The sequence below is a fragment of the Scyliorhinus canicula genome, chromosome 1 (assembly GCF_902713615.1).
Source record: "Scyliorhinus canicula chromosome 1, sScyCan1.1, whole genome shotgun sequence".
Taxonomy (NCBI): Eukaryota; Metazoa; Chordata; class Chondrichthyes; order Carcharhiniformes; family Scyliorhinidae; genus Scyliorhinus; species Scyliorhinus canicula.
The window spans coordinates 235,882,529-235,895,613 of NC_052146.1; the positions used below are offsets into that span (position 1 = coordinate 235,882,529).

The 13,085-nt window shown below is 46.2% G+C and overlaps 1 protein-coding gene across 1 annotated transcript in view; it reads left to right on the top strand.

Annotated features, from left to right (window-relative positions):
• The first annotated feature begins 9,971 nt into the window (after nucleotides 1–9,971).
• Nucleotides 9,972–13,085, top strand: part of LOC119972550 (EGF-containing fibulin-like extracellular matrix protein 1) — a 126,044-nt gene continuing 122,930 nt past the window's right edge. Inside the window, 3 exon segments of the mRNA XM_038809434.1 lie at nucleotides 9,972–10,166; nucleotides 10,745–10,832; nucleotides 11,196–11,244. Coding sequence (XP_038665362.1) covers nucleotides 10,752–10,832; nucleotides 11,196–11,244 — 130 coding nt within the window. The 5' untranslated portion in view covers nucleotides 9,972–10,166; nucleotides 10,745–10,751.

Sequence of the window (13,085 nt, forward strand, 5' to 3'; positions counted from 1 at the left end):
CCCCTTAGCTTCAGTACCAGAATAGGTGACTGAAGAACAAGTTTAGGGGTTCAGGGGAAGCATAATATTTAGAGCAGATTAATTATATGAATTTTAGAATTCAATGTACTATTATGCTTAATGATTCAATAAATAGTTTCTAATCTCTTAAAACTGAAGAGAACTGTCACATGGCCACAATAGATTGAGAAAGGTAATTCCACAGTGCCATAGCTTTACAAGACAGATGAATGTCTTTGCTGAACAGCTTCATGAGGAATAACTATTGTATGTTGAGCTATTCACTGTGAACTGAATGCATCACATCAGGCAGCACTGATGCTGTTTGATGATTAACACCTGGGTGAGTACCTATCTGACTTGCATCCAGTGCAAGAACCCAAAAGCATATAGTATTTGCCCAAACACTGCTGGTCAATCCTGATATCTGCACAAAAGTGGACATCCATATTTTAGCACTCTGTCAAGCAAAACCAAGGGCGAGATTTAATGGGACAGAAATAGAGTCCTGTTTTGTGCGCATTTAGCTGGGTGTTTCGCAATGTTTGTAGCACCAAGAACGACACCGCTATTTAATGGCATTTTGCTGTTTTTCTCGAAATATATTTTATTCCAAACATTATCAAATTTTTTACAAACAAATCCTTAACTATATCATACAAACAGTTTGTCATTTTTATTTTAACAAAGTAACAGCAACATCCCTTAATCCCCTATCAGCCCCACTATCCTCCCTCTCTTATCCCCTCCCCCTCCGAACCCTCCCGCCCCATCCCCCTAACTGCTGGCCATGGACAGGTCCTTCAAGAAAGTGATGAACGGCACCCACCTGGAATAGAACCTTTCCCCCGACCCTCTCGGGGTATATTTAATCCTTTCCAATTGCAGGAATTCGGCCAGGTCACTCAACCATGTTGAGGCCCTGGGTGACACCGCCGACCTCCATTCAAGCAGGACTTGCTTCTGAGTCACCGAGGAGGCAAACGCCAAGACATCAGCCTTCCCTCCCCCCCCCCCCACCCCCTCAAGGAGCTCTGCGGAGTCTGCCCCCATAGCTGGCTGACACCCCACCAGCGGACACGGCTCTAGTTTGACCCCAACAATCTCCAACATGATCTCAAACAATGAGACTCAGAACCCATCGAGCTTGGAGCAGGGCCGCAATATGTGCGAGTGATTTTCAGGCCCCCCTGAACAACGCTCACACCTGTCCTCCACCTCAGTGAAGAACTTACTCATACACATCTTAGTTAAGTGCACTCCGTGTACTACTTTACATTGTAGCAGGCTCAACCTAGCGCAGGAGGAGGTAAAGTTCACCCTATGCAGGATTTCACTCTACACCCCTCCCTCATGCCCTAGGCCCAGCTCTAATTCCTATTTCCCCATCACCTCTTCTAGTGATGGTTTCCCCGTCTCCAGCAAACACTCATCTATATCGGACATCTTCCCTTGCCCCATCGCATCCTGTGATAGCATCCTATCTTTCAGTGTGCGTCTTGGCAACTGGGGGAACGAGGACAACTCTTAAGGAATAAAGTTCCTCACCTGTAACTACCTGAATGCACTCGTTCTTGGGAGTTGAAATTTCTCCTCCATCTCCTCTAGACCTGCAAACCTACCATCCAAAAACAGATCCCTGAACCTCCCAACCCCTTTTCTTCTCCATATCCTGTACATTGAGTCCAGCCCTGATGGTGCAAACCTATGATTATCACAGATTGGTGACATTGAAAACATGTCCACCAGTCCAAAATGTTGTCTAAACTGGTTTCAAATTCTTAAAGATGCCTCTACCACCAGGCTCATCAAAAGTCTGGTGGGGAGAATGGAAGAGGGGCCGTAACCAAGGCCCTTAGACATGGCCCTATACAAGAGGCCTCCTCCATCCATTCCCAACCTGCACCCGGCTCTTCAAGTCATCTTCAAACTTTCCCAATTTTTCACGGCCCAGTAATAAAGCATCAGGTTTGGCAGGGCCAACCCACCTGATTATCGCCCTCTCTGTAGGAAAGTCTTTACCGACCAAACAAACGCAGTGATTAGTCTATCAACCCCAGCAAAAAAAGATTTAGGGAGGAAGATTGGAAGACTCTGGAACACAAATAGGAACCTCGTTAAAACGTTAATTTTGACCGTGTGTACTCCACCAGCCAAGGTTAGCGGGAGCGCATCCCACCTCTTCAGGACCCACTTCACCTCTTCCACCAGACCGATCAAGTTTAACTTAAGCAATCGTGCGCCACCTGAATTCGTAAATACCTAAACTGTATCATAGCCAGTTTAAAAGGCAGCCTCCCCGGATCTGTCCTCTTCCCCAGGGAATTTACCAGGAACATCGCGCTCTTGCTCATATTCAGTCTATACAATGAAAAGGATCCAAATTTTTTCAACAGTTCCATAATTTCTCCCATACCTGTGAGTGGATCGGAAACACGCAACAACAAATCATCCACATAAAGAGACACTCTATGATCCTCACCCCTCCCCCTCTCAGTACCTTTCCATTCCCCTGACGATCTAAGCACAATAGCCAATGGTTCAATCGCTAGCACGAACAATAGTGGAGACAGCATCCCGTGCCCCTGTGTAGTCAGAAATATCCTGAGCTCACAGCATTGGTCCAGACACTAGTGTGGAGGCATTATATAGCAGTTTCACCCAGGAAATAATAGTAGGGCAAAACCCAAATCGTCCCAACACTTCAAAGAGGTAGCTCCACTCCACTCACTCAAAAGCCTTCTCCGCATCCATGGAGATGATTACCTCCGGCACCTGCTCTACAGAGGGGGACATGACTGCATTCAAAAGCCTCCTAATATTGGACGACAACTGTCAACCCCTGACAAATCCTGTCTGGTCTTCAGAGATAATTTCTGGTAAGCACCCCTCCAAATGTTTCGCCAGGATTTTAGCTAGTATTTTCGCATCAATCGTTAATAGTGAAATCGGCCTATAAGGCCCACATTCAAGAGAATCTTTGTCCTTTTTCAGGATTAGAGAAATCGAGGCCTGCATCAGCGTAGCTCACAGCACCCCTCTCAGCAGAGAGTTGTTGAACATTCCCAGTAAGTGCGGCACCAACAAGGCCGCAAATTGTTAGTAAACTTCAGCTGGAAAACCACCAGGCCCAGTGCTTTCCCCAATTACATGGAACCAATACAGTCCATAACTTCCTCCAACCCCAGCAGAGCATCCAGCCCCTCCCTCTTCACCCTTTCTACCACTGAGAAGTCCAATCTGCCCGAAAATCGCACCATCTCCGAGCCACCCTCCGCGGGTTCTGCCCTCGATAAAAAACTTCAAAAGCTCCGTTAACCTTGTCCGGGGCAGTAACCAGCTCTCCCCACTCATCCTTATCCTGGGTTATTGGGCAGCACGGTAGCACAGTGGTTAGCACTGTGGCTTCACAGCGCCAGTCTCAGGTTCGATTCCCGGCTGGGTCACTGTCTGTGCGAAGTCTGCACGTTCTCCCCATGTCTGCGGGGTTTCCTCCGGGTGTGCCGGTTTCCTCCTACTAGTCCCAAAAGGTGTGCTGTTAGGTAATTTGGACATTCTGAATTCTCCCTCTGTGTACCCGAACAGGCGCCGGAATGTGGTAACGAGGGAATTTTCACAGTAACTTCATTGCAATGTAAGCCTCCTTGTGACGATAAAGGTTATTATTATTATTTCTCACGTGGCTGCCTGTCGTCTCAATTGGTGAACCAATAATTATCTGGCTTTATCCCTGTACTCATAAAAAGGGACTGGTTTAGCACACAAGGGGCTGGTTTAGCACACTGGGCTAAATCGCTGGCTTTTAAAGCAGACCAAGGCAGGCCAGCAGCACGGTTCAATTCCTGTACCAGCCTCCCCGAACAGGTGCCGGAATGTGGCGACTAGGGGCTTTTCACAGTAACTTCATTGAAGCCTACTCGTGACAATCAGCGATTTTCTTTTTTTTTTCATTTTTCAAAAGTCCCTCGGAAACGGCGAAACTGCTCACCGCATTCCCCATCGATTCAAGCTCAAACGTCATTTGTAGCCTGATCAGGGATGGTTGCCAACATCTTTTAGATAAAATCTTTGTCGTCCCAGTTTGGTACATAAATGTTCATTATTGCCACTGGTGCTCCCACCAGCACCCCATTCACCATAAAATATCACCCCCAGGGTCTTTTTAAATTCTAGTTACCATAAATGCATCCTCTTATTGATCAAGATCACAACTCCTCTCGACCTTGGATCACCCACCAACTCTCTCCTCAGTCTCGTCTGATCCTTAACTCACAAATGTGTCTCCGGCAAGAAGATTATTTCTGCGTTCAAAGTCCTCAAATGAGGAAACACCCGAGACCTTTTAACTAGACCATTAAATTCCCGAACGTTCCATGTCACCAACCTAGTGTGGCGGCTCCGGACCCTCCTTCTAGTAGAGTCAGCCATACCCCATCTGTGCGGACCTCCAACTGGGCCTCAACCTACCTCGAATCCAGGCTCAACCATGATGGACGCTGCCTCCACCCATATGTCGGCCCATACATGAAGAGACCCTTGTCGGCAGCATTTTATCTAACCCTCTTCCAACCCCCCCCCCCCCCCCCCCCCCCCCCACCCTCGGCTGTCCACTCAATACCCCTCTCCCCTTCTTTCCTCACCCTTCCAAACATTTGCTAACTATTCCTCCCAGCTCAAATAGGCACCCATTCCCTACCCTTCCCACCCCCAACACAGAAAATCAAACCAACCTAAACCCAACAAAAAAAACAGAAACCACTCCCACCCCAATCATCTCGCCACAGCCCCCACTCCCACTTTTCTTCCATTAGCTAGCAAAACCACTGGCCAGGCGGCCCCATCCAGCTTACCCCAGTAACCCACTTACCCTAGTCCCTCATCCAAATTAAAAGTACACATGAGGCAAAACAATAAATAAATAGAGTCCACACCCCTAATTGATCAATCAAACTATATCATGTGTGAGAAGAAGAACACAGAACCCCAAATAGCTAAAACACAAACAGTGACAGGAACTATGGGTGGGATTATCCCATCCCCCGGCAGAGTGTCCACGCCGTCGTAAACACCCACTGCCAGGAGTAATTCTGGCCCCTACAGGGGGCCAGCATAGACCTGGAGCGGTTCGCACTGCTCCAGCTGCCGATCCCGGCGCGTACTGTGCGCCGCAGTCTCTGTGCATGCGCAGTGGCGCGGCGCCGACGCGCGCTTGCGCAATGGCCTCCTTCAATGCGCCGGCCCCGATGCAACATGGCACAGGGCTACAGGGGCCGGCACATAGGAAAGGAGGTCCCCAGCTAGAGAGGCTGGCCCGCCGATCGGTGGGCCCCGATTGCGGGCCAGGCCACATTGGAGGCCCCCCCCGGGATCGGACATCCTCCTTCCCACCACAGGCCGCCACCCGACCCTTCAACGCGGTGGTCCCGCCGGCTCAGAGCAGGTTAGAAGGGCGCCGGCAGGACTCGGTTCTTTTCTTACGGCTGCTCGGCCCTTTCGGGTCTGAGAATCAGCAGGCCGGCCGCGTAGAGCGGCCCCAGACCGGCGCCGCGCCTAACACGGCGGCGCCGATTCTCTGCTCTGCAGAGAATCGCATGCCGGCATCGGGGTGGCGTGGCCCAGTTGCGGGAATTCTCTGGCCCGGCCCAGGGCTGGGAGAATCCAGCTCTATGTACAAGAACATGAAAAATTCGGTAAACACCAATAAAAATCCCATAACCACAATCAAATCTCTTCTAGTCCACTCCTCCTCACATCTGCTGGGTTTTTTTTAGCCTCGACATGGAACCCCCTGCTGCTGCCACACTTACAATCATTTCTTAAAATATAAATTTAGAGTACCCAATTCGTGCTTTCCAATTAAGGGGCAATTTAGCGTGGCCAATCCACCAGCCTGCACATCTTTGGGTTGTGGGGGCGAAACCCATGCAAACACTGGGAGAATGTGCAAACTCCACACGGACAGTGACCCAAAGCCGGGAATGAACCTCGGCGACGTGAGGCAACAGTGGTAACCATTGCGTCACCATGCAGCTTGCCAGTGCAGGAAGAATATTCGCGGATCGGGGTACCATATTGAAATGCTGCCCCGATCTTTTGATCCCCATCGGCCATCCCACTGTGGCCTCCAGACCTGCCCCCCCCCCCCCCCCACTACACCCATCTTTGCTCTGACGGGACCGTTGAGCCCTCCCCTCACCCCACCACTTAAGGGCAAGATATGCCCTTAAGATAACACACTACCAATGTGTACGTTTGGCAGTGTCAAAGTGCCCGGGTGTCAACGTGAGTGCGGGGGTACCACCCTGCCCAGAGCCTGACCACCCGGGTGTCTCTAATGGCCTGGGAGACTCCCCAGGTACTGTTACGAAATGTGGACCAGTACTAAACAGCACACTGGCAAGGTCTCCCAGGCGATGCCCAGATCGCGACATCCCACGAGATCTTGTTAAATTTGACGTGCCATTTCAAGTGTTGTGAATCTCGCAAGAGGCCATTTGGGAGATTCAACTGCCTTGTTGCATCACCAAGTTGGGCGCAGCGAAGCCATTAAATCGTGTCCCAAAAGTGCTTTGTAATTTTTCCATGTGGGTCAACAACATTCTTTAATTTTTTCCCTTCTTCAGGATAACATATACCATCTACCTCAAAGGTCTTGTAAACCTTAAATTACTTTATCAAGCACTCCCACAATAACTTCAAAATGCTGCAGCATGGTGGGGTAATAATAAACTGGATGATATTCTGTCCTCTCAATTGAACAATTTAGAAAATATACAATGCACCTGAAATATTGCAAAGCTTTTTAAGGGAAGGATCGCAATATGTTTCCAGGCCATCGTGTTTCTGTTTTTGTTGGACCTACTTTAAATGTTTCCCTTATGACTGACCTTTGCAGTCAATGGGCTGAAACCTCCGTTGGAGTGGAATCTGATTGCCACTCCGCATGAACGTACTAACCTAGGAGTCCAGGCAATCCTTCCTTGCCTGGCCTTTTCACTCAGGCTGAGTGAGATTGGGATGGTGCAGAACGTTACCAGGGCCAATCATCGGGTGCTGTAGAATTACAGGTAAGTAAACCACGTCCCCTTTTTAAAGGCACTAGCTGCCAAAAAACTAGGTAAGTTTAAATGTCCAGCCAATAAGAAGGTCTTTGACAAACCAGGGAGAAGGTAAGTGTATGAGCTAAGGCGGTAGATTTGGGGAGGGCGGGGGGGGAGGAGGTGGTCGGTCCTGGGGGAGTGGAGAGGTTGGCAGTGGGGTCTTGGGTAGTGGGGGGGGGGGGGGGGGGGGGAGTGAAAGGCTCCTGTGGAACTGGAAAGAATCCCATGAGGGTAGGGAGCCCCATTGTGGGGGGGGGGGGGGAAGAGATAGTTGGGGGTGTGGGAGAAGTCCTTTGGAGTAAGTAGTCCTGTGGGGGCTGGGTATAGGCAGGGCGTGAGTTGAATCTCTTGTGGGGGTGGTAGTCAGGGCTTGGGGAGGTGGGGAGAGTTCATGGAGGAGGGTTTTCACGTGGCAGGGGGGTGGGAATATCTCCTGGGGGTGCTGTGCCCCAAGGAAGGGTGGGTGGAGCCCTGTGAGGGTGGGCAATTCTGTGGGGATGGTTGAGGTGATGATGTGGGTCTGCACATAGAAGCTAGAAGTGGTTTTAATTTTTCTAACCTTTTCTGTGTAGCTATTGATGTTACATAGTCAGAATCATACAAAGCTTTTGATTTACATCAAATTTTCGAGTGGTCCTCATGCACGGCAATTGCCCACCGGAAGGTTTCACTGCCAGAACCAACTGTTGTGCAAACCTTACTTGGGAGCTTCGGTGGAAAGGCGGAGCGCATCTTTGGGTTCGCCCACCCCACCCCATCCCATCCCACCCCATCCCAGTTACACTGTCCTAGAACTCGGTATGTCTGATGGACCACTCTTTCACCAAGATTTTTTGACATTAAAATTCATATTATGATAATGCAAGAGTGAAATCATTTGTCCGGTAGTCACCACTAGATGGAAGCCTATGGCTTTGATTTGAAATTATACCAGAACTAACACATCTGAGATAAAGAATAATTGTTACTGTGTGTTAAACACAACACTGGGGGACTCACCATTGTTTGTGAGTTATGAGACTTGGCAGCATGCTGTATTATTCATATCCAACGTGCCTCCTCGACAACAGATTTTCAACACCTCTATCGCCAAGCTACCCACTTGGTCTATTTTCCTAAATAGTCTCACGTTTTGATGATGCGCATCAAGGTTGGTTTCTTCTGTTTACTATTTCTTCCAGCGATACTCGCTAAGGTCAAACAATGGAAAATCTACCTAATACGCTGCAGGAAAGGATGTCCCAAAGTGTGGCACATTGGCGAGACCATGCAGGTGCTGCGACAATAGATGAACAGACATCACGCGACAATCGCCAGGCAGGAATGTTCCCTCCCAGTCGGGGAACACTTCAGCAGTCAAGGGTATTCAGCCTCTGATCTTCGGGTAAGTGTTCTCCAAGGCGGCCTTCAGAACGCGCGACAACACAGAATCGTCAAGCAGAAACTTAGAGCCAAGTTCTGCACACATGAGTACAGCCTCAACCGAGGCCTTGGATTCATGTTGCATTACATTCACCCTCCACCATCTGGCCTGGGCTTGCGAAATCCTACAAACTCTCCTGGCTTGAGACAATTCACACCTCTTTAACCTGTGATTATCCTTCTCTCCAGTTGCTCCGTCTGGACCTGTAAAGACTCACATTCAAAGTATCGCCTTGCATCATTGACTTTGTCTATATATATGTTTCTGGTGCCCCCCCTCTTCATTCATCTGAGGAAGGCTCTGTGCTCCGAAAGCTAGTGATTCGAAACAGACCTGTTGGACTTTAACCTGGTGTTGTAAAACTTCTTACTGTGCTCACCCCAGTCCAACGCCGGCATCTCCACATTATGGAAAATCATGAAGGGGTTCTTCCTGGAGAAGCACAGTGACAATCAGCATTTGCTAGTTTAGTCAGATGAATGAAGAAGCGTGGGATATTTTGTTACAGTGAGACACAGTTTCACCAAATAAACATGAAGTGGAAAATATGAGACAGAATGAATCACCTGTAACGTCACAAGAAAGATACCCACCCCCTCCCCCAATATTACATTGACTGGAACAGTCTTATCCCCCCCCCCCCACCCCCACCCCACTTGAAGCACTTTCAGCATTGCAAAGAAAGCTGACCCAGGGACCACTCGTCAGGAAGTCTTCAAGCTGTGTGTGGGGTGGGATTGACAAATATTGTTGAGCTCACCGCGTGTTTGAGTTTTTAAAAATATTATTCATTGCTTGGATGACCTCCCCCCCTTCGACACGTCAGCCAAAGGTTCCCGGAGTAAATCACCCACACGCTGTTCTGTGTTGTTTTTGGCTGGCGGAATCTGGGCAGAGTGCGAACGGAGGCCGTTTTCAGAGCTGTGAACACTGGCCTGGGCCCTTTAATAACCTTCTGGAAAAACCTGCCCATTCATTATCATTGCCGCTTCATCTATATTTCACTCCGGCTCTGTTAATCCTGAGAATAACGTGCTCGTGTGTTTTATGTTGACTGCCTCGTTACTTTATCAACTTTATTCGAGTCGGCAAAAACATATTGCAAAATGTCACGCAAGCTGCAAATCGCTTTTTTCTCCCGTTATTTATGTTTTGTAGTAACTGCGGATGATGAAACCTTTAGATTTGGAGGAGCATTTTACTTCACGTGCAGTTGCTCCATTCCTGAAGAACCCGCGAGTATGTAACTATTCGATGCAATCTTACTCGCCTGTCAGGTGACTGATAGACCAGCCTTGCCTTCGGGTGGATGGTTGCAGAGCAACTAGGACACCACCTGACGGTGCTGCAGTTGTGGTGACACTCCCCTTGAACTGTTCCTGAAGGGTTTGTTGTTCGCTCTTGTATTCTTAGTGGGGGGGTGAGGGAGGGGGGTGAGGGAGGGGGTTGGGTGCGATTTAGCCCGTGAACCTGCAGAGGGAGCAACACATCTGTCGCACAACCTCCTCACAACGTCTTCACCACCACTGCAACTCACACACTCAACACTGCTCTTCCGGCAACTGATAATATATATTTAAAAAACAGCCAAAAGTTGACCAGAGGATTTTTAAAAAGTTGTGAAGACCTGCTTTTCTTTAAAGGTAATGTCAATGCATGTATATGCGCTTCTGTAGATACAAGGTTGAATAAAACGTTTTATTGTGCGTGATAATTCTGCACCTCAGCATGCATAACTGCTCACTATCTTAATGCTTGTTCATGTTCACTTTGGATTACTTAAAACCTTGTATAATGATGTAGTTCGAGCTATTATAATAGATTTTTATGCGTGCAAAATTGTACTGTATGTAAATGAATATAAAGAAAATGGAAAATGAAGTGTCTGCAGATGGAGAGGATTCCTTATATTTTGAAACCATTATATTGCATGCATTAAGTTTATGAAAATACTTACATTCTAAATAAATTAATTGATATATTTAAGTGAAAACGTTTGTAGAAGATCTATAAAGCATAAATACCATTTCCTTCTCATGATGCTCTGTTGCCTGTCAAGACTTGTAAGAATGTTGTTAGTTTAAACTTGAACTCATTCCAATGAAACAGTGCAAAAACAACCTCATGTTCATCATGTATTTTTTGAATGATAAATATAAATTAATTAGGTGATGTAGAGTTGGCTTAACAGTTTTAAATTTTGCATGTTATTATTGTCCAGATACAAGATGTTGCAGTGGTGTCTGCTGGTTGCAATGATTTTTCATACCATAAGCTCACAGGAAATCGATGAAACTATCACATATACGGTAAGATGTCTCCAAGAACTGAGCACCCTGACTGTTCAGGATTACATAAGATTTGATTATAATTCGATTAACAATAATTCATCATTGATAAATACTTAAATCTGTGATGTGATCAATTATGTATCCAATTATTCCAGTGTGTTCATCTGCAATGGGATATTTATTTCGCTGTTTGTGATTATATGAAAGAAACACCATTTTTACATCACAGCAGTTGCTTGTCACGGAGAACATTGCTGAATTAGTCAGTAGCATTTTCTTTATTTTAGTTTTCCTGTTGCATTGCACAATACTGTAATTTTCCTATTAATGCAAGAACAGTGCTGCTCTTTGAAACCCCTTCTTGTCTTTATGCTCTTACAGCAGTGTACAGATGGTTATCAATGGGATCCTGAACGGCAGCAATGCAGAGGTGAGACTGTAAACTTGAGAAGTTTTCTCCCTTCCTTTTACATTGCATTCCTTTACCTTTATTTGAGTATTTCATTTCTTACTTCAGGTTCTTCGGTATTTTTACATTTTACAGTAATATCGTCAAAACTATTTCAACATTGTCTGATATAAAATGTCAGTTACATGTCAGAATTAGCTATTGTAAATCTTTTTTAATGACTGTGCTGAATAAAACAATAATTGGAACAACAACAAATTCAGTGCACTTGTTAGAAACAAATTGATGCTTTCATGCAGTGCAGTTAAAAATAAGTGACAATGGGGCGGACTTTGGTGAAAAAAATGATGGTGTCCGAATGGCACATTCTGTTATTAATGTGCTAATGGGCTAGGAGTTTATAACGAGGAAGAGCTAGATACCCTATGAATTGCAAATTGCCACAAATTACTGACTGATTTATATCGCTCCGTTGCTAGATGCATGTCAGCAAGAGCTTGTGCTTAACCCTCCCATGTTTTTCATGAGATGACTGCATTTGCATGTTAGTTGCCCATTCAACTAGCAACAGACAGTTAAGCCTGGTGAGTAACAGCATATTCTGTTAGCGACACGCTAACTGTTGATGACTGCCAATCAAACTTTCTCGCCCAGAATGTAAACAATCATGTGCCAAGTCTCATTCCTTCAAACGCAAATTGTTTACTTTTCCTTTCTGAGTTCTTTCCCCCTCTCAAACAATTTTCATTTATTCGGCAGAGATCCTCCTCCCTATCCCTACAAGCATGAATGTTGACTGGCCATTCTTGCACTTCTTCTTTAAAGGAAAAAGATAGACTTGCATTTATGTAGCACTTTTCATGACCACCAGACTTCTCAAAAGTGCTTTACAAATAATGAAGTTCTTAAACGAAAGTTTCAGGAGAGGGCATGGGAAAATATTGTCAAGTACAATCAAGGAAAACCCAAAGATGTTTCAGAATATGTAAACAACAAGAAGATAACTGAGGAAAGAGTAGGGCCAGTTAGAGACTGAAAACAGAACTTGTGTCTGGAGGTGCAAGACATTGGCATGGTTCTTAATGGATACTTTGTGCCGGTCTTCAGGAAGAAGGAAGATGATATAGTTATTATTGTTAAAGAGAAGAAGTGTGAAATATTGGATGGGATAAACATAGCAAGAAAAGAAATATTAAGGGGGTTTAGCATTTTTGAAATTGGATAAATCATTCAGCCTGGATGAAATGTATCCAGGGCTGCTAAAAGAAGCAAAGGAGAAAATAGCAGAGGCCCTCAACATCATTTTCCAATCCTCTCTGACTATAGGTGAGGTCAGTAAGAAGTCCAAACAGAAGTCCCCCAGTCCAATGCCGGCATCTCCACATTATAGGTGAAGAGTCAGAGGACGGGAGAATGGTTAACATTGTACCATTGTTTAACAAGGGAAGACGGGATAGACTGAGTAATTACAGGTCAATCTGCTTAACCTTGCATGTAGGAAAATTATTGGCTACTGTTCTGAAGATCAGTATCAAGCGTCACACAGAAATTAATTAATCAAGGAACAGTCAGCATGGATTTATTAAGAGAGAGAGCAGGAGACGAGTGCAGACATGATTGGAGACAGAAACAGAAGTGAATGCTAATTGAACGAGAGAGCAGGAGCAGAGCACAGACCTAATTGGAGAAGAAAAGCAACAGCAACAGTGAACGGACAGCAGACTAAAGTTTGGAAAAAGTGAGAGAAAAAGTCAAACTATGATATTGTAGGACGGCTGTGAGTTGATTGGTTGGTGAGTATTGTAGCTGTGTTCTTTCTCCACATTTAGGGAGTTAGTATAAGGAACTGGTAAATTTAGAAA